At 42.3% G+C, this 23,107-nt stretch overlaps 1 protein-coding gene across 3 annotated transcripts in view; it reads right to left on the bottom strand.

Moving 5' to 3' along the window:
- ULK4 (unc-51 like kinase 4) overlaps window positions 1–23,107 on the bottom strand; it is a 502,923-nt gene that overhangs the window by 423,258 nt on the left and 56,558 nt on the right. For all 3 annotated transcript variants that reach the window (XM_043443377.1, XM_043443375.1, XM_043443376.1), the window contains one exon: window positions 444–551. In XM_043443377.1, coding sequence (XP_043299312.1) covers window positions 444–551 — 108 coding nt within the window. The remainder of the gene's footprint in view (window positions 1–443; window positions 552–23,107) is intronic.

Here is a 23,107-nt window from a genome sequence, read left to right as displayed (position 1 = left end):
TGGCAAACTCCAGGAGATGCACGCTATACACACACCCTACTGTGTGTATATTTACACACAGTGTTTTAAATATCAATGGTGTTTTTATACTGGAAGAATCAATGATATCTTCTTGCCTAGAGGAGTCAAAGATGGCAGCAACCTGGGGACACTTTTGTGGGGAGGGGTGCGGTAGGGGCTCTGGTCCGTTGGCTTTAAAATACAGCTTGAGACTCTCCTACACTTTAAAGAAAAAGGGGCACTGGGAAAGAGGAAAGACTGACCAGGAGAGAGAGAAGAGTCAGAAAGACACCAAGAGCCTCTCCCCTCCACAGGCAAAATTTTCACTGAATTCCTTACATGTGCCCAAAGAGGTAAAATCAAAACACTTCGATATTAACACTTATCAGCCAGGAAATGTCAGAACACATCAGAGAGCAACAGAGTCAACCAGATAGTCTTACCTCGGTGGCGATAAGATAGATCAGCTCTCCCAGGGTTGGTAAAAGGCACTGTTTTAATTTGCTGTTCCTGAAATTTTCCCTGATTAATTCAGTTAAAAGAGTGATTGCCTGAAAAGAAGGGAAAAAAATGTGTATTATTTCATGCATACCTCTCAGTTCTTTACCCTATATGTAACAGGAAAAACATTCCACAAAATTCATCTGACCTTTTTAACAACTGGTCTACAAATGATTTTCAATATATGGACCTTACTCCTAAAGAAAAAATAGGAACTCTCTGGACGATGATGTAAATTAGTTGCTGTTCTTCAGGCACCAAGTCATGTCGGACTCTTCACAACCCCATGGACTGTAGCAGGCCAGCTTCCCTGTCCCTCACCATCTCCTGGAGTTTGCCAAAGCAGATACAAACATACCCAGTAAAATAAACTTACCTACTTATCGCACCAAGTTTGGCCCTGGAGTACAAAATGAAGCAGGGAAAAGGCTCACAGAGTGTTGCAAAGAGAACGCACTCGTTATAGCAAACACCCTCTCCCAACAACACAAGAGACGATCCTAAACATGGATGTCACCAGCCAGTCAATACCAAAATCAGATTGATTATATTCTTTGCAGCCGAAGATGGAGCTCTATACAATCAGCAAAAACAAGACCGAGAGGTGACTGTAGCTCAGATCATGAACCCCTTATTGCAAAATTCAGACTTAAGCTGAAGAACATAGGGAAAACCACGAGTCCATTTAGGTATGACCTAAATCAAATCCCTTTCGATTATACAGCAGAAGTGACAAATAGTTTCAAGGGATTAGATCTGATAGAGTACCTGAAGAACTATGGACAGAGGTTCACGACATTGTACAGGAGGCAGGGATCAAGACCATCCCCAAGAAAAAGAAATGCAAAAATGGCAAAATGGCTGTCTGAGGAGGCCTTACAAATAGCTGAGAAAAGAAGAGAAGCAAAAAGCAAAGGAGAAAGGGAAAGATATTCCCATTTGAATGCAGAGTTCCAAAGAATAGCAAGGAGAGATAAGAAATCCTTCCTCAGTGATCAATGCAAAGAAATAGAGGAAGACAATAGAATGGGAAAGACTCGAGATCTCTTCAAGAAAATCAGAGATACCAAGGGAACATTTCATGCAAAGATGGGCATAGTAAAGGACAGAAACGGGATGGACCTAACAGAAGCAGAAGATATTAAGAAGAGGTGACAAGAAGACACAGAAAAACAATACAAAAAAGATCTTAATGACCCAGATAACCATGATAGTGTGATCACTCACCTAGAGTCAGACATCTTGGAGTGCAAGGTCAAGTGGGCCTTAGGGAGCATCACTACGAACAAAGCTATGGAGATGATGGAATTCCAGCTGAGCTATTTCAAATCCTAAAAGATGACACTGTGAAAGTGCTACACTCAATATGCCAGCAAATTTGGAAAACTCAGCAGTGGCCACAGGACTGAAAAAGGTCAGTTTTCATTTCAATCCCAAAGAAGGGCAATGCCAAAGAACGTTCAAACTACCACACAATTGCACTCATCTCACATGCTAGCAAAGCAATGCTCAAAATCCTTCAAGCTAGGCTTCAACAGTATGTGAACTGAGAAAATCCAGATGTACAAGCTGGATTTACAAAAGGCAGAGGAACCAGAGATCAAATTGCCAACATCCGTTGGATTATCGAAAAAGCAAGAGAATTCCAGAAAAACATCTACTTCTGCTTCACTGACTACACTAAAATCTTTGGCTGTGTGGATCACAACAAACTGTGGAAAATTCTTTAAGAGATGGGAATACCAGACCACCTTATCTGCCTCCTAAGAAAACTGAATGCAGGTCAAGAAGCAACAGTTAGAACTGGACATGGAACAACAGACTGGTTCCAAATTGGGAAAGGAGTATGTCAGGGCTATATATTGTCACCCCGCTTGTTTAACTTATATGCAGAATACACCATGCAAAATGTCAGGCTGGATGAAGCACAAGCTGGAATCAAGATTGCCAGGAGAAATATCAATAACCTCAGATATGCAGATGACACCACACTTATGGCAGAAAGTGAAGAAAAACTAAAGGACCTCTTGATGAAGATGAAAGAGGAGAGTGAAAAAAATGGTTTAAAATTCAACATTCAAAAAACAAAGATCATGGCATCCAGTCCCATCACTTCATGGCAAATAGATGGGGAAACAATGGAAACAGTCACAGACTTTATTTTTGGGGGCTCCAAAATCACTGCAGATGGTGACTGCAGTCATGAAATTAAAAGACACTTGCTGCTTGAAAGAAAAGCTACACCCAACCTAGACAGCATATTAAAAAGCAGAGACATTACTTTGCCTTCAAAGTAATAGTCAAAGGTATGATTTTTCCAGTAGTCATGTATGGATGTGAGACCTGGACAAAAAAGGCTGAGTGTGGAAGAACTGATGCCTTCAAACTGGTATCCTTGACAGTCCCTTGGACACCAAGGATATCAAACCAGTCAATCCTAAAGGAAATCAACTCCGAACATGCATTGGAAGGACTGATGCTGAAGCTGAAGCTCTTATACTTTGGCCACCTGATGTGAAGAACTGACTCATTGGAATAGACCCTGATGCTTGGAAAGACTGAAGGCAGGAAGAGAAGGGGACGACAGAGGCCAAGATGGTTGGATGGAATCACTGATTCAATGGACGTGAGTTTGAGCAAGCTCCAGGAGATGGTGAAGGACAGGGAAGCTGGCATGCTGCAGTCCACTGGGTCGCAAGGAGTCCAACACAGCTGAGTAACTGAACAGAAACAACACCTACAGCATGTATCAGTTACCAAGCACTTTCACTGTATCGATAATCTTCTGCCACGCAACTATGGCTCTGTCTTTAAAGCCAGAAAATCTAGGCTGAGAGAGTGGAAGCAACTTGCCCCACATACCATCCATGCCACTTGGAGGCTTATACTGCATTAAATTCTACATTAAATCCTGCATTCAGTTCTTATACTGCATTAAAATTTTAAGTGATTCCTTCAAAAATATGAGAGGAGCAATATTATAACAACATTTCGGTATAATTCACTTTGAAATTCTGCAGCGTATTTTTTATCAGATCTAGTTAATTTTCTAGGACTCATGCAGAGAAAATCCCATGCTCCATGCCAGAATTTATACCCCAGAACACAAGGTTAATCAAATCACGCTGTGACCACAAACTAGGGCTGAATGGTTTCAGAATGATACATATAGAATGAGATGGGGGGAAAATATGTACGTAAGTAGTATGGAAACAGTGCTCTGAAAAAGTGCGACTCAAAACATGGTGCACAAACAAGATTATTTCTCATGGTGATAAGACCTAGGTTTTTAAGTTGAACATACACCAAAACACTGTGTTGCACACCTAAAACTAATACAATGTTGTATGTCAATTATATCTCACTTTATCATTTAAAAGTTTAAAAACTGAAAGTGAGCAATTTAAAATTTTCAGAACAATGTCACAGTGTAATAATACAACATCCCAGCATGTGATCACTGGTTCTACTTTGTAAACAAGAGTGTGGACAAGTTGGGGTTGGACATCAAGCAGCTGCATGATAGTCATGCACGGGAGGAATACTTGATGTGGGGACAGTTTTGATTTATAACTGACCTACAATGAGCTATATTTTCTTGTTGCTGTTTTTCTGCCGTGCCGTGTGGCTTCCAAGACCTTAGTTCCCCAAACAGGGATTGATCCTGGGGCCACTGCAGTGAAAGCTCTGAGTTGTAACCACTGGACTGCCATGGAATTCCCTCAGTTGTATATATTTAAAGTGTATAATCAGATACATTTGACATACGCACATCCCATGTGAAATCACCACCACAATCAAGACAGCAAAACCCTCAAGTGTTTCCCCAGGTTCCCTTGGTAATCCCTCCATCCCATTACCTTTCTCTTCTCCTACCAATTTACTTTCTGTCATTAGTTTGCATTTCACATATCATGTTTTCTTCTTTTTCTGGCTTCTTTCACTTAGCATAGTGCATTTGAGATTCAGGCATGCTATTTTTATTTATTTATTCATTCATTCAGGCATGTTATTTATTCTATAATGCATTCTTTTTTATTGCTGACTACTCTTCCTCCATATAGACATAACATCTTAGGTAACCCCCACCACTTATTGCCTTACACATGGTGTGTCCCCTATATAAAATGGTTGAGGAGGAAAAAGCAATCATATACAACACATTAGCCTTTGCAGGTCATTTCTATACACAGCGTTTCTTTTCCTTTACCCTGTATTGATCAGCCATTGATCATTCATTAATATTACACTGAACCATCCGAAATTAACAATGCTCAGCCATTTTTTACCCTATGAAAACCACACACTTACCATAAAAGAGTGGATAAAGGCAAGTTTTCTAAAAAGAAAGGAAATGATTTTTTAAAAGGAACCTTGGAATATGAGGAAAGAAGAACATGACAGGCAGGTAAATTCAATAGTTTTTCCTTCTCCTATCAAGTTTTCTAAATTAACTTTGATAGTTGAAGCAAACATTATAAAAATGCTTGATTTGGTTCTAAGTGTATTTCGAGGATATATTTTACTCACTACTGACCAGGGGATTTTTGCATAAACTAATGCCTATGGCCAACAATGTGCTATGTAAGCGAACACTGAAACATCTCTGGTCAATAACGTTAAGGTAATAAAAGACATATCAATATATCTCTGGTCAATAATATGCTAACTATATAAAACAGAGGGAGGTTAAATGGTTGAAAAAGGAGGTAAGTTTTCTATACTTCACTTGAACGGGAGAAATGATGCCACTAGACTGTGATTAAATTATATATGATATAAATATAAGCAATGTTAAAAAAGAAAAACCCAAAGATGATCTAAATAAAAGAAGGTGTATTTTTATGTATGTGTGTGGATATTTTATTTTCTATACAATATGATGTTTTGACATCTTAAACAAACCATTCTGGCTGGGGAGAGAACGACCTTCCTAGGGCCAGCCAATTCTTAGAGGTAGCTAAGGCCCAGGAAAGTGAAAAATGAAAAATGTTAGTCACTCTGTCATGTCCGACTCTTTGCAACCCCATGGACTATAGCCCACCAGGCTCCTCTGTCCGTGGAATTCTCCAGACAAGAATACTGGAGTGGGTAGCCATTCCCTTCTTCAGGGGACCTTCCTGACCCAGGGATCGAACATGGGTCTCCCACATTACAGGCAGATACTTGACAGCGTGAGCCACCAGGGAAGCGTGTCTTCAATATGCCAACCACCAAGCCCAGAACCACACCTCCTCTATCTGGTCCTTATACCTCAGAAGGCAATACTCTTCTGTCTTCATCATCCTAGGCCAGGTACCAGGCAACTCGAGACTGTCATTATTCCATAGGCTGCTGAAAGTATTCAGACCAACCAATTCTAAGCTATTCATCCTGCTCTGCCTTTCCCGTGGAAACCCCAACAAAGGGCACAGCCTACGCACTCCGGTCTTCTGCTTCCTGACCACCTTGGTGTTGTTCCACATGGCTCTGTAAGCCACCTGTCTCGAGGAGCACTAAGCATAATAAACTCTATTTTCCTGAGCCTCTGCTCTTTCTCCTCGTGTGGTCAATCCTGACTGACCATCTCATAAATGAATACAAAAAGGAGATATACTAGGTTCATAGATAGTACAACTCCCAGTGAAGATGTCAATTTCCCCCAAACTGATAGCCTGGTTTACGGAAATTCCTACCAAAATCCTACCAAGACTTTTTTGTAGATATTGACAAGATTATCCCACAATTCATGTGGGAAAACAGAAGTATCAGAATTGCCAAAATGATTTTGAAAAAGGAGAATAAAGTGGTTGAAAACTGTTCTACCTGGTTTCAAGACAGTATACACCTACAGTAATCAAGACTGTGAGACAATGTCAGAGAGACAGACTCTCAGATCAATGAACCTGAACAGAGAATTAAGAACTAGCTCCACACTGGTATGGCTGCCCACTGGCTTTTGACAAATATGCAAAGGTAGTATAAGGGAGGAAAGCCCATCTTTTCAACAAATGTTGCTGGAGCAACTGGCTTTCCACTGGAAAAATAGTAAACCTCAGCCTAAGTCTGACACTTTATACGAAGTAGTAACTCAAAATGGATCATGGACTTGAATGTAAAACAGAAAAACAGAAGTAAAATATATATATACGACATATAAAATATATATATATCATATATATAAATAAAATATATAAATACCATATATACATATATATATATGATAAAGTCTTCAGAATCTAGGTAAAGAGTAGATCTGATACCAAAAGCACAGAGACATTGTACCAGAGAAGCGATACAACTGGCAAATAAGCATATGAAAAGATGTTCAACAGTATTGACAGTTATGGAAATGCAAATTAAAACCACAATGAGCTATCATGACACCTCTTATCAAAAACAGAGTGACAATAGCAATTGCTGCTAAGGATGGGGAGAAACTGGATGGCTGACACCATCTCTGGTGGGAATGCAAAATGGTACAGCCATGCTGGAAAATAGTTTGGCAGTTTCTCAAAAAAAACATAACAAATGAACCACTAAACATGCAGCTGCCACAGGACCTAGAAACTGCACTCATCAGCATTTATCCCAGAGAAATGAGTACTTCCATCCACACAAAACCTGTTGTTCAGTTTTACAGAAGCTTTATTTGTAACTGTCAAAACTGGAAATGATCCAGGTTATCTTTCAACAGGTAAATAAATACAGAATACTATTAAGCAATAAAACGTAACAAAATGTGCACACACGCAACAACCAGAATGAAGAGTCAGAGAATTAGGTTAAACAAAAAAGCCAACTCTGAAAGGTTATATACATCTTCAAAACGAAAGAAGTACAGAAATGAAGAACAGATTAGTCAGTCGCCAGGGGTGGGAAGGAAGAGCATGAGATAGAGGGAAGTGGGTATGGTTATAAAGGGCAATAAGGGTGATCCTTGTGGTGATGAAACTGTTCTGTTCATTAACTATCTCCACGTCGACATTCTGACTGTGATATTGCCTGATAGTTCTCCAAGATGTCACCATCAGGGAAAATTAGATGAAGTACCATTTAGAGCTCTACACTATTTCTTACAACTGCATGTGAATCTACAATTACCCCAAAATAAAATTTTAACTTTTTCAAGTTAACCTCGTTCTAAATTCAAAACCCAGATTCAACTTTCTGTTTCACAAAATTCACAGCAGGGACATAGAGCTCTGCTCCATTTGATCATCCACTGGCCATTTGGTATCAGTAAACATCACAGGAAATTAAAACATTTTAATGCTGCAGACCCTTAAAGATATAAAACTGTCTGAACTGCCTCCAGCATAACAGAAACTGCTTTGGAACTCAATGCCTTGGAGACAGACAAACATCATATGATTTATGCTAGTAAAGTCACAGCAGCCCAATATTTCACTTGCAAAACTTAACTTTGGATACCATTAAACAATGCACAACAAGTAAATTTCCCTGCAATGTTACTGTATAGATTTTCCACTCATTCTGTAAAAATTTCAAGAAACATTAATATTAAAAAGGAAAACTGTAAGAATAACCACATAAATGACAAACACCAAGCAGGAAAAATAACTTTGCTGACTTAAGTATGACACTAAAATATGCCAATACTAAACAGAACAAAAAATGTAAATGAGATTGTTTAGTTCTTCTTCCAACTCAGAAATCCAAGTAATATGTGGATATTGTTCTTAGGCATGTTTCTCCTATAGTGTATAAAAATTTATAGTGTATAAAAATGAAACTAAAATAGATTTTTTTAAATGGGATGGATATTCAGGTATTTTTTGGAAAATCTAAGGAAAATGAGGAGAGTGGAGGGTATCTTACTTCTAGTATTATTATGCTTTAAGGCATATCTACACAATCACTGATTCTATTACCCTAAAAGAAACTATGCTTCTGCAACCATAGGCATGACTGGTTGCTTGATTACTTCAAATAACAATAATTATTTATAATTATAAATAATAATAATAATTATAACAACAACCAAATATAATAATAGGATTGTAATCCTATTTCTTAGGTCTGTATAGTCAAAGCTATGGTTTTTCCAGTAGTCATGTATGTGGTGATAAAACTGTATAAATATGAGAGCTGAACAATAAAAAAAGGCTGAGCACTGAAGAATTGTTGCTTTTGAACTGCGGGGCTAAAGAAGACTCTTGAGAGTCCCTTGGACTGCAAAGAGATCCAACCAGTCAATCCTAAAGGAAATCAGTCCTGAATATTCATCAGAAGGACTGATGCTGAAGCTGAAGTTTCAATACTTTGGCTACCTGATTCAAAGAGCTTGCTCATTGGAAAAGACCCTGAAGTTGGGTAAGATTGACAGCAGGAGGAGAAAGAGAAGACACAGGATGAGATGGTTGGATGGCATCACTGATTCAATGGACATGAGTCTGAGCAAGCTCCAGGAGATGGTGAAGGACAGGGAAGCCTTGCATGCTGTAGTCCATGGGGTTGCAAAGAGTAGGATACAACTGAGCAACCGAACAACAACAAAATCCTATATCTTAAACTACTCTGAAGTCCTAAACTCAAAACTCATTTTACAACAACTCTGACAAGGGAAAGCCAGGCCTCTTTCAGCTTTATCTGAAACTATCAGATTGACATTAGGTCGGCTGTGCTTCAATTTCACATACCCGAACTGAGTCTCTTAGGCAGAGAGACAGAAGATGAAGAAGTTCTGCAGTTATAAAACTAATATTCTGAACTCACACAGAGTTTGCTTGCTCCTGACTCTCAAAATATAGTTTTTAAATGTCCATGTTAACAGGTATACAATTAACAGCTACAAATAGAAATTGAAATAAACTCCAGACCAAAGAGACTCGAGTGTTTTATTAGGCCAAAGGGACGTTTTTAAGCCCTATATAACTGTTCCCAATGGGACATAAAGCAGCAGACATCACAACAACACAACCTTTCAAATTAGATAACTGTTCAGCATTCTTCCCTGTGCAAGTCCCAACCCCTCAAGCAGGAGCATTTCACAACCTCAAAGGAACAGAGAATTCCAATGGATACCACTCTGCCCAACCTTCTTCTTTCTTAGAACACCATTTTCAATGTCCCAAACACAGCTTGCTCACATAAAAGATGAACCTCATAATCCTGTCTTCAATTTTATTTGTATTAAATCTCAGACTCCACCGGGAACTGCATTTCAGATCTGTAGACTTGAAACTTCAAGATCTCATTTTCAAAAGTGTTGGTTTAAAAACTGTGAGAGAGAAAACACACACTAGAAACAGATAAGAGAAGGCTGAAGAGGCAGAAACAGAAAGATGGTAAACTTATTTGAAGAGAAAAAAAAATCTGTTCTGTATCTAATAACTGGAAATACTATTGTAATGTTGCAACACTGTAAGAAGTTCTCCTAGTGACTTCTGGATATCAAAGTGGATATAATCATTAATCTCTAATTCTCTGCATATTATTGATAATTGGGTTGCTGCTGCTAAGTCACTTCAGTCGTGTCCAACTCTGTGCGACCCCAGAGATGGCAGCCCACCAGGCTCCCCCATCCCTGGGATTCTCCAGGCAAGAACACTGGGGTGGGTTGCCATTTCCTTCTCCTATATTTTGCCTATCATTTCCAAATCCCACATGCCCATAAATATCAAGTCAAGCAAACCATTCAATCTTTGATTTGGATGTTCTGACGTAAAAACTTGAGGCCAAAACAACAGCCACAAAACTCTCTTCCCCCTGGAACATACCATGACAAACACCTCATTTTAACAAATACAGAACTGGAGGGTTATCTGCATTCAAATTGGCATCTAACTCCTAAAAGTAAATAATCAGGGAGAAAAAGTCAGTACTGCTATCTTGTCACTACCCTGCCGAGGCCTAAATATAAATAAACAACCTGGAACTGGTGGAATTTTTTATCTTGAAGATTACACACTGTCAGGAAAAGCAAATAAATGCATAAGCAGATTTCTTTAACAGCCATCAAAAAAATTTGGAAGCACTTGGTACACAAACTTTATCAAGTTCCCTGATTTTTTTAATTAGATGTCAACAAATTTCAAAACTGCAAAAGAATGTGTCGCTTTTTGGTCGCCAGTCACCCAATCCCTCTTCCTAACACCACTCAAGTTCCTTTTGAAGAAAACACCTCTCCTGAATTGTGCTTGTCTGTGTGATGCGATGACAAAGCAGGCCCTCCAAACATGGAAACTGTAAGGGCCTGGCTCCTTCAGAAACATCTTCCCTCCTGGTCTGGTTCAATTAAAGCTAAATCAGAAATACAGACACGGATGTAGAAACCACGCCTATGGTTACCAGGGGATCAGGGGTAGGGAAAGTTATAAATTGGGAGACTGGGGTTGACATGTACACACTACTATACATAAAGCAGATAACTAATAAGAAACTATTGTATAGCACAAGAAACTCTACTCAATACTCTGTAATGACCCGTATGGAAAAAGAATCTTTAAAAAAGTGGATATACGTATGTGTATAACTGATTCACTTTGCTATACACCTGAAAACACAACATTGTAAATCAACTATACTTCAATAAAAATTTTTTAAAAATAAACTACATCACTAGAGGATTTCTTTTTGTCCTTTATATCTTATCAGAGAATAAAATTTTGTGTTAATTACAGCAAAATCAGAGGTCTTTAAAAATAAAATAATAAATCAGAGTTTTATTCAAAACTAAAATAAAAAAAAGACGAGGCCACAACCTAAACAGCCAGCAAGGCCCCTTCTCAGAAACCTGAACCTTGAGTGGAGTGTCACAGAATAAACAAATCAGCTGAAGTTTACTAGCACTGGCTCCAAGCAAGACTCCAAGAGGGCCCTGCTCCAAAGGCCCTCTGGAGCTGCCAGGCCCTGACTGCTCTAATCCTTCTCTTGGAGTCTGACCTTGCTCATTTCCCCTAATAAATACCCTCTATGCTCCAGTTAGGCAGTCAGCCTGCAGAGGCAGTAAACAGTACTTGTGCCATGCAGTTCCTCCCCCTTTCTGGACACATGAAAATATTTCCCAGCTCCCCCGAAGTTGGATGGGACCATGTGACTAACACTAACCAATTGGCTGAAAGTAGAAATGATGTGTGTACATGTGTGCGTGCTAAATCGTTTCAGCTGTGTCCGACTCTTTGTGACCCTGTGGACTGTAGCCTGCCAGGATCCTCTTTGTCCATGGAATTCTCTAGGCAAGAGTACTGGAGTGGGTTGCCATGCCCTCCTCCAGGGGATCTTTCCGACCCAGGAATCCACAGGCAATTTCTACTCTGTCCCTGTGTCCCAGGAAATGTGAGCATACCTGCTGGATGGAGATGAACTGCAAGCAGCTGGGGTTCTGAAGTCAGCTGCCCTCAGAGCACCCAGGCCAACAGCAAGAGAGTTCTAAAGCCTCTGAGGTTTTGATGGTTGCTATTACCACAGTATCAGCTAGTCATACCCCAACTAAGACAGAATTCTAATCATCCAATTCAGACAGACCACTTTAGTCATACATAGTAATGACAAAGTTCTAGTACCCTAAAATAATTACTGACAAACAACACAATCAGTAAATTACTGCACCCATATCTTAGGGGAGAAGAAGATCATTTGTGTCGCAGCTAAGACCTGCCATCAACACTTGTATCATGGATCTGACACCAGAGTTGTGAAGCACCAATCACCAGAAAAGCTGTGAATGAGAAGTATACTGATAAATCCTGCCCTGCAGGTTAGGAAATTGGGTGTCAAATTGCCATAAATCTGTAATAAATCTGCAGTTTGAAACCAGATTAATCATTAAAATTCTTTTGCCCGTCTCTGGCAGATGGCAGACAAGATGTCCTAAATATTCCTCCCACTGAAAATAATTTTAAAATGCTAGATAAAATATTTTTTAATGTCTTTATAAACTGCACAGCTGAACTGGCAGCTATGGGAATCTCAAAGACTGAAACTTGGAAAATATGCCAGCAGAGAGAAAACAGGAAAATAAGAAAATAGGTAAGCAGTCAAGATACTTTAACCCTGCAGGCATGTGATGTATCTCTGTGACCTTGAAATGACCTCCTGAAACGGAACAAGTGACAAACTCCAGGGCTTGCCCAGAGTGTGGTATCACTTAGGAGACCATTCACATTAAGTTGGGACCCCAATGATGTATGAGTAAGAAATGAACCAAACTGCAAGAGAGGGCAGAAAGGAATCTTGAGACCTTGGCGCTGAATGAAGCAATGGGGAAAAGTAATCTTCCCTGAGAACCAAACCAGGCCTCGAAAGCAGGTATGCAGGTCACATTGACAATGCTTCTTGCCAGGGAGTCCAGAGATTCAAACATTTGGGAATTTGCTAGCCTGGCCAATTAAAACATGGCCTTTAACGATGGCCTACAATTAATGAGGTCAAAATGCTAGGATTTCGCCAGCATACAGCAAGTGAAAGTTGCTCAGTTGCGTCCAACTCTTTGCGACCCCATGGACTATAGCCCACCAGGTTCCTCTGTCCATTGAATTCTGCAGGCAAGAATACTTTCCCTTCTCGAGGGGATCTTCCCAACCCAGGGATCAAACCCAGGTTTCCCACACTGCAGGTGGATTCTTCACCGTCTGAGCCACCAGGGAAGCCCAAGAATACTGGAGTGGGTAGCCTAACCCTTCTCCAGGGGATCTTCCTGACTCAGGAATCGAACCCAGGCCTCCTTCGTCGCAGGTATTTTCTTTACCAGCTGAGCTACCAGGGAAGCCCATACAGCAGAGCAGTGGCTCTCAAACTTGAGTATGCATCAGAATCACCGAAGAATCTGTAAAAACACAGGATGCTGGGCCGTGCCCTCAGAGTTTCTCACTCCGTAGGCCTGGGGCAAGACCTAAGAATTTGCAGCTCCAACAAGTTGCCAAGCGATGCTAATGGTCTAAACCATGCTTTGAGAATTACTACTGTGGAACTCTAGTGCCTGCACACTGCAATCACCTGTGAACTTTAAAAACGACAGCTTTCTGCATCCAACTCCAGAGATTCTGGTTTAACTGGTCTGGGCTATGGCCTGGACATCAGAATTTTTAAAGCCCCTTGGAATTCTAATATGCCACCCAAGTTGAGAAGCACTGCTGCAGAGGACAGAGTCAGGAAGAGCGCAGGGAACTGGAAATGCTGGAGTGGTTCTACAAAGGGCAAGCTAACCTGCCCAGCCACCTGCTAAACCAGCCCTCCAGGGAGGATCTGAGAAACAACCCCCATTGTGAGGGGGGCCCCAGCACCCCTGGGCAGCCTTGCAGTGGAACCCTCGACAGGTCAGAGTCGACAGTAAGAAACACTGACCACGGAGCTCGGTTCTCTGATCACAGAGCGAACAACGGAATTGAGGGACAGCGAAGACCAATGGCAGCTCTTAACTATGCAAATGCCAGTAAGTCACGGGGCAGTTTGGTGATCAGAGTATTCTGATCCACTAAAATCTAAGACAGTGGTAAACTGACCATCAAATCAGCCTACTAAGCTTGGGCTTCCCAGGTGGCCCAGCAGTTTAAAAAAAACAAAAAAACAAAAAACTGCCTGCCAATGCAGGAGACACAGGAGACACAGGTTTGATCCTTGAGTCAGGAAGATCCCCTGGAAGAGGAAATGGCAACCCCCTCCAGTTTTCTTGCCTGGGAAATCCCTGGTGGGCTACAGTCCATGGGGTTGCAAAAGAGTCAGGCACAACTTAGCAACTAAACAACAAAAACTGACATTTGACATAGAATAAGAACATTTCTAGGCCTACTGGGCAGAGACCTAACAGAGTCCCTGCATCAAGGACTCACAGCCTCTTATCCAGATCCGACAGCCAAGCTGGTTCACAGACCCAGAGCTCCTTGACTAATCTGAAGATCCCCTTGAAAGAGACCCCTACAAACTGGCCACAGGTAAATGATGTCAATCTGTCCCAACACCTTCATTCCGCAGAGGGTCCACAGCCAATGACCATGTGACTGAGCACTGGGGAATGGGAAACACCCAGACTCTCTGAATGTATTAGGTACTGTTTCTGAATGAGGGCCGGTCTCCAGAGACCTAAGCCGCCACTACAGTCCAGGAGTCAGAGTAAGAGCTCATTAAGGGTCGGGGGCTAACATGGAGTCTTAGCCAAATCCACCTTACATTTGTCCCATGATCCCAGGCACCGAGCTCTGGTTACCTTCCCAGCCTGGGAACACAGAGTGACCACAGAAACCAAGTAATTAGTAGGATGCTCACAGCAGATCCCTATTTAGAGTAGGAAGGACCAAAGCAGAACACCTACCCCACCTGTCCACTCAGTGACAGTAAGTCCGAAGCAAATCATGTCCACGGAGAATCGGCGATTAGGGATCACTGCCACAGAAGACATGGAAGGAGCCACGGCAGGGATTTCTACCAACGTGCCCACTGAACTTGCCTGTCGGGCCAGTGCAGAAGCCACATGGATCGTGGAGAGTGACTCCTGGTTTTGCAGATTTAATGAGATGATGATGCCAACTGTAGCTGCAGATTCAGTTTCAGATGTGGCATCTTTACTGAAGCAAACCAACAGAGTTCCTGACACCTAGTATGGCTCTCTTTTTTATTCCAAGCAGTAAAAAAAAATAAAAATAAAAAATCAGAAGTAGTTACTACTTGCTGAATTGCCCCTGTATAGGTCAAGTCACCCATTCTGTCACAATACAGACTCTGACCATCTTGATACTCTGCAGGACACCGGCTGTTCTGTTACACTGAGGACGTGATGCTAACTGGATCTGGTGAGCAGTGCTCTAAATTTGCATGCCAGAGGGTAGGAGATAAAGCCTTCAAAAAGTTCACGGTCTATTAACACTGCTGAAGTTCCCAGGAGCCCTCTCGGAGCATATGATCACGTTCCTTCTAAAGTGAGAGGGAATTTGCTATCCCTGGCACTACCCAAGATTAGGAGGTCCCACAACTAGTGGGCCTGTCTGGATTTAGGGGTGCCAACCCACTTAGTGATCACTGACAAGGCTGCCAGTTTTGAGAGGGGCCCAAGAAAGAATTCTGCAGCAGGTCCAAGCTGGTCTGCTAGATGCAGCACAGACTGTCAGAACTGTCTGTGGCAGAAAAGAACGCTACAAAAAGTCTGTGGCAGAGCCAGAACACAGACCCCTCAGATTTTGGAATAAGGTCTTACCCTACCCTCTGCCAACTGCCAATCTCCATTTGAAAAGCAGCACCTGGCTCCTTTCTGGGCCCTGGCTGAGACTTAACGCCTGTCTCTGGAAGACTATGGTACCTGATCTGGCCACCATGAATCAGAGGCCACCATAAAACTGGTTATGCACAATAGCATTTTAAAACTTAAATAGTATGCATGAGTCCAAGTCACCAAGATTCTTTACTCGCAACTCGCATTCGATAGGCAGGCGGCTCAGACTCCCTGGTATCTGCCGTCACCACTCAGCCGCCTCTCCCTTCCTCAGCCCGCCCCTGTGACTTCCTATGAAGTTTTATGTTTCCTTCTTTCCAGGAGGAAAAGCATAGACAGACCTGGTGCACACATGGGTCTCCACGGCCCGTCAGCACCAGGAGAAAGTAGATGGCCACCTCACTGCAACCCCATCCATAGTGGGCAGGACTTTGTTTATGGTAAATGCACACGCACTGCCTGGAGAGAGACGGATGCAGCGATGCATCTACACCAACCCAGAAGCAGTTGAGCTATCAGGGCTTCCCTGATAGCTCAGTTGGTAACAAATCCACCTGCAATGCAGGAGACCCTGGTTCGATTCCTAGGTTGGAAAGATCCACTGAAGAAGGGACAGGCTACCCACTCCACTATTGTTGGGCTTCCCTTGTGGCTCAGCTAGTAAAGAATCCGTTCGCAATGTGGGAGACCTGGGTTTGATCCCTGGGTTGGGAAGATCCCCTGGAGAAGGGAAAGGCTACCTACCCACTCCAGGCCCGGAAAATTCCATGGACTGTGTAGTTTATGGGCTCTCAAAGAGTTGGACACAACTGAGTGACTTTCAATAGGCTTGCCAGGGGACTAAAAACTTGAAAAGAAAACCACTGTATTAAAAATAAATTTTAAAAAAAGTCTGGAGGAGACAGGTACAGACAGGCTCCTAGAATGGGAACAGAGTGGAGACATTCATGACCCATTCACATAAATGCCCGCAAAAGGGCCTTACCAAACAGCTAGAGGATCAGACCTATCCCGGGGACGCCAGGCAGCATCCTTCACCAGCACGGGTCCTCACTCAACAAGGCTGTGTACAAAGAACACGGAGGGAAGGATGGAGGCAGCCCAGGGGCTCAACAACATGGACTTTCGCTCACCAAGACTAACTTGACTACTGCCGTGGTAGAGGGGTCAGCTGCCATGGACAGAGGCCAACTCTGAGCAGTGAGAGAGCTCGGGTCCCTGGAGGGCCCAGCCTGCAAGCCAGCAGCAGACTGATTACACTGGGAACCTCTGATCATGGAGGGGACCACACTGTACCCTCACTGGGAGAGAGGCCCTTGAAGGCAGGGGCCAGTCATTCCCGCCCTGGCACTTGTGCCAACTCCACTATCCATGGTCCTGCCCCTTTCCACCAGTCTCCCAATCGGAGCTCCTTCTGGGTTTCAGGGACCACATCCATCCCAATCCATTTACTTTTTTTTTCCCTCTGGGGCCAAAGTTCAGTTCAGGTGCTCAGCCGTGTCCGACTCTTTGCGACCATGGACTGCAGCACACAAGGCTTCCCTGTCCCAGGAAGCCTGCTGGTGTCCAGGAAAACCCAACTCCCGGAGCTTATTCAAACTCATGTCCACTGAGTCGGTGATGGCATCCAACCATCTCATCCTCTGTCGTCCCCTTCTCCTCCTGCCTTTCAATCTTTCCCAGCATCAGGGTCTTTTCAAATGAGTCAGCTCTTTCCATCAGGTGGTCAAAGTACTGGAGTTTCAGCTTCGGCATCAGTCCTTCCAATGAACACCCAGGACTGATTTCCTTTAGGATTGCTGGTCGGATCTCCTTGCAGTGCAAGGGACTCTCAAGATTCTTCTCCAACACCACAGTTCAAAAGCATCAATTCTTCGATGCTCAGCTTTCTTTATGGTCCAACTCTCACATCCATACATGACTACTGGAAAAACCATAGCTTTGACAAGACGGACCTTTGTTGGCAATGTCTCCGCTTTTTTTTTTATTTTAGATTTTTTTTTCATTTATTTTTATTAGTTGGAGGCTAATTACTTTACAATATTGTAGTGGTTTTTAATATGCTATCTAGGTTGATCATAGCTTTCCTTCCAAGAAGCAAGCATCTTTTAATTTCATGGCTGCAGTCACACTATCTGCAGTGATTCTGGAGTCCAAAAAAATAAAGTCTCTCACTGTTTTCATTGTTTCTGCATCTATTTGCCATGAAATGATGGGACCAGATGCCATGATCTTAGTTTTCTGAATGTTGAGTTTTAAGCCAGCTTTTTCACTCTCCTCTTTCATCAAGAGGCTCTTTAGTTCTTCTTCATTTTCTGCCATGATGGTGGTGTCATCTGCATATGTGAGGTTATTGATATTTCTCCTGAAAATCTTGATTCCAGCTTGTGTTTCATCGAGCCCGACATTTCTCATGATGTACCCTGCATATAAGCTAAATGAGCAGGGTGACAATATACAGCCTTGACGTACTCCTTTCCCAATATGGAACCAGTCTGTTGTTCCATGTCCAGTTCTAACTGTCACTTCCTGACCTGCATACAGATTTCTCAGGAGGCAGGTCAGGTGGTCTGATATTCCCATCTCTTTCAGAATTTTCCACAGTTTGTTGTGATCCACACAGTCAAAGGCTTTGGTGTAGTCAATAAAGCAGAAGTAGATGTTTTTCTGGAACTCTATTGCTTTTTCAATGATCCAATGGATGTTGGCAATTTGATCTCTGGTTCCTCTGCCTTTTCTAAATCCAGCTTTAGGGCCAAAAGGTGAGAACGATTCTATTACCAACCCTGGAAATGACATCATCCATTTTATTCATCACACCTTTGTAAATAAACCATGACTGAATTATCCCAATTTGAGTGAGCCACCAGTTAAGGGTGAGTGAGTGATAGTTACCTTTGAAAACCTTTGCTATCAGGTGAAAAGACAGCCTTCAGAATGGGAGAAAATAATAGCAAATGAAGAAACAGACAAAGGATTAATCTCAAAAATATACAAGCAACTCCTGAAGCTCAATTCCAGAAAAATAAATGACCCAATCAAAAAATGGGCCAAAGAACTAAACAGACATTTCTCCAAAGAAGACATATAGATGGCTAACAAACACATGAAAAGATGCTCAATATCACTCATTATCAGAGAAATGCAAATCAAAACCACAATGAGGTACCATTACACACCAGTCAGGATGGCTGCTATCCAAAAGTCTACAAGCAATAAATGCTGGAGAGGGTGTGGAGAAAAGGGAACCCTCTTACACTGTTGGTGGGAATGCAAACTAGTACAGCCACTATGGAGAACAGTGTGGAGATTTCTTAAAAAACTGGAAATAGAACTGCCATATGACCCAGCAATCCCACTTCTGGGCATACACACTGAGGAAACCAGATCTGAAAGAGACACGTGCACCCCAATGTTCATCGCAGCACTGTTTATAATAGCCAGGACATGGAAGCAACCTAGATGCCCATCAGCAGACGAATGGATAAGGAAGCTGTGGTACATATACACCATGGAATATTACTCAGCCATTAAAAAGAATTCATTTGAATCAGTTCTAATGAGATGGATGAAACTGGAGCCCATTATACAGAGTGAAGTAAGCCAGAAAGATAAAGACCAATACAGTATACTAATGCATATAAATGGAATTTAAAAAGATGGTAACGATAACCCTATACGCAAAACAGAAAAAGAGACACAGATGTACAGAACAGACTTTGGGACTCTGTGGGAGAAGGCGAGGGTGGGATGTTCTGAGAGAACAGCATCAAAACATGTATATTATCAAGCATGAAATAGATCACCAGCCCACATTGGATGTATGAGACAAGTGCTCAGGGCTGGTGCACTGGGAAGACCCAGAGGGATGGGATGGAGAGGGAGGTGGGAGGGGGGGTCAGGATGGGGAACAAATGTAAATTCATGGCTGATTCATGTCAATGTTTGGCAAAAACCACTACAATACTGTAAAGTAATTAGCCTCCAACTAATAAAAATAAATGGAAAAAAGAAATAAGAATCCAATAGAAATTGGAAAAAAAAAAAGAAAAATCTTTGCTTTCTAGTTTTTTATACTGCTTTGTGAAACCAATTAATATAGAAAATGTCAGGGACTTCCCTGGTGGTCCAGCGGCTAAGACTCCATGCTCCCAATGCAGTGGGTCTGGGCTCGATCTCTGGTAGGGAAGTATATCCCACAGGCCGCAACCAAGACCCAGTGCAGCCAAATAAATAATTTTTGAAAAAGTGACAGGTCCACCCCAATAGCTGGATTCATCCTCTCCTCCTTGGAAAAAAAATACCAGAACACCAATTTTGTACACTTAGACAGACCAATGAATAAGTTGTCAGGTTTCACTTTGAGCAACAGCCTTTTAGGCCTTCACAAACTATTGGTTTTATAGTTTTGAGTTAGTTTACTCATTTTTTTTTTTAAAAAAAAAAAAAGGAAAAAAAAACACTATTTGAGTCACCAGGGACACTGGATCTATATGTCATTTCAGCATCAGAGAATCAGCCCCTGAAGCCCACTTTCTTGGTCAAGCAACGATATACATGGATGGCGATGTGGCAGCAGCTGAGGAGGGCGGTGCCAAGCCAACACCTGCAGCCTGCAGAGCCCACCACCGAGACTCCACCCACCATGACCAGAACAGGAATGCTGTCCTAATACACGTCTTTTTACCAGCGTGGGGTATCATCATGACTCCTAGCAATCGTAACAGAAAAAGATGCACACTCCTTCTTTCCGCTCGTCTTCACTTCCCTCTGGTGACCACAAACTAATCCTGACACAGATGGGGGGAGAGGCCACTCCAGGCAGAGGAAACCAAGCCAGATGTATATCACAGGTACAGCCGCACGGTGGCAGGTCCCCTCTTCTGTATCTGATGCAAGCATCTCCTGCGGTGCAATTGGCATATATACATTTGTTGAGGGTTAAATGACTTTTTTTTTCTGGGAACAGCAGAACACAATTATGCATGCTCACTATATAAATGTTTTCCTAAGAAGTTACCATTATCTGATATTAAAATTGAATCTTTTTGATATATAATAATTGAAAAGCTATGGCACAGAGACATAGCTCCAATACTGTAGTTTGGAGCTGGCTATCAGACAGCCAGCTGATAAAGCTGTAGGTAAAGCGTCTACCTACAATGCAGGAGACCCGGGTTCAATCCCTGGGTCGGGAAGATCCCCTGGAGAAGGAAATGGCAACCCACTCCAGTACTCTTGCCTGGAAAATCCCATGGACAGAGGAGCGTGGTAGGTTACAGTTCATGGGGTCGCAAAGAGTCAGACACGACTGAGCAACTTTACTTCATATATAGTTTTATATATATATATATATATATATATATATAAAAGACAAGCTCACATCTACATATATATATAAAACTAGTATTATTTACTTGTTACTATATTCTTATCATCTTTTCAACACTCCTCAGAAATGCAACGGAAGCTCATTTTTAAATTGCATTTTTCTGCTTCAGGGATCAGCTGTGATGAGTTGTATTCTTGGCAATTCTTTCCATCACCAATTCTCTTCCCATGTTTCTTTCATCTAACAGAAAATTAAATGTGATGGTTTGCTAGTTCCCAAGGATTACTAAATTACATCACATTCAAATATATAAGCCTCACAATGGCTGCTCTAAAAATATTAAGCCCAGGTAAAATGAGCATAAAAATTAGTCAGACAGAAAACACAGAAGCTAAAAATCATTCTACAAGATGTCAGGTAAGAAATTAAATGAATTCTATCATTATAAGAAATTAGGAAACACGCCTTTTAAATATGCTTTGATGTGAGATGTTTAATTTGTATGCAGAAGTTGATTCAAATATGCCAATTCCCCAAATGATACGAACTTCAACATCATGGCTTAATACAACAAATCCAGAACATTTCACATCATTCTACACAAAGGCATGAACATGATACAACTCCTGCTTTGTTAATTTCAACACATTTTACCTCTCATGATGTCCGAAAGGTAAGAGAAGCACAAGTTTGTTTAGCAGGGAGGCGCAAGGGTAAATTCACTGAAACTAGTAACGGGGAAGGGTTACACATGATAACCAGCCCCAGCTCGGGGCCTCACACAAGCCAGAAATGGTCACACAGCGTCTGCTGTGAAAGATGGCGTTCTCCAGCCCCACAGCACAGAAACTACCGAGGCGGCCGAAGTGAGGGACACAGCGTCCTGCGGGGCCACTGAATAACTCTGACAAGAAGGGGAACAGACACTCCACAAGGCAGCGGTAGTTTTCTCAGGGAAACACACAGCACCATTTCTACAGATTGCCATCAACAAGAAAATCCTGCTCAAATTCAGGTTTTAGAGAGAAAAAAGTTCACAAAAACATGGCTAATGTATCAAGAGTTCTTCCCACCGGCAATACTTTGTTGAGGGCTCTGCCCTGGGCTGTAACACAAACCCTCACGTACACAGCACTGATCTTAAGGGAGTCCTTACTGTGGGACAGATTCCAATAGCACTTTATCCAAAGGAGACAGAGATCATTCTCCCTGAGATTTCGGTGGAAAATCGATGTCTCTCTGTGCTTCACGTTGCCCTGCCAAGCAGCAAGCATCTTGAGCCAGAACTGAAGTGCACTTTGAGGCGGAGTGGGGCTGGTGTCTTCCTCACTCCGGCTGACCGTCTCAAACCCTTGGTCTTGGCCAAGGACCTGTGGTTCTGAGTCTTGCATCATGACATCATATTGTCATGATGATGACATGAGCTCAGCGCCCTCAGCTACTGACCCCCAGCTCACACTTCTTGTCCGCTGAGACCACGGGCTCCTGGCTCACTGCCTTCCTCTCCACCTGTACTCCTGCCCCCACCTTCAGCCAAGTGGCCATCTCTGTGAAGGACACACCAGAACCCTGACCACACAACAGGCCCTTGAGCTCCTCACTCACTCCCCTGTTCCTCTACCCTGAATCAGCCGCTGACCCACCGTCACACCCGGACCCCTCATGGTATCCCCAACTTCTCCAATTCAAACACTCCCTCACCTCCACTCATAGCTTCTCTCAAGTTTCCTTATCCAAAGCCCTTCACCAATATTTCTTTAAACATCCAAGCCCATGAGCCCACCACCTTCTCACAGTCTTTACATGCTTTCATACATAGATAGGGTTCTGGGGAGAAAGACTTAAAACAGTAAGGCCTCAGGCAAGAGGGCTTGGAAGTGAGCACTCCCTCCCCTCAATACACTCAACTCTTCCCTTGATTAAAACCCAACTGTCCTCCACAGAACATCACACAACCACTAGGCAGACTGCAATGAAGAATTTAAGGTGAAATAAATCAAACTTGGTTTCTATGGAGTCCTCCTTTCTTATCATTCTGAGATGACAGCTCCATATCTTCTCTGCCTTTCTGCAGTGGTGACCTTGATGTACTCCATCATCAGAAACCATCAGATATGAGATCCCTCATT

The sequence above is a fragment of the Cervus canadensis genome, chromosome 22 (genome assembly GCF_019320065.1).
Source record: "Cervus canadensis isolate Bull #8, Minnesota chromosome 22, ASM1932006v1, whole genome shotgun sequence".
NCBI lineage: Eukaryota > Metazoa > Chordata > Mammalia > Artiodactyla > Cervidae > Cervus > Cervus canadensis.
Note: the sequence above shows the minus strand (reverse complement) of the source record. Positions and strands in the feature narration are given on the sequence as shown.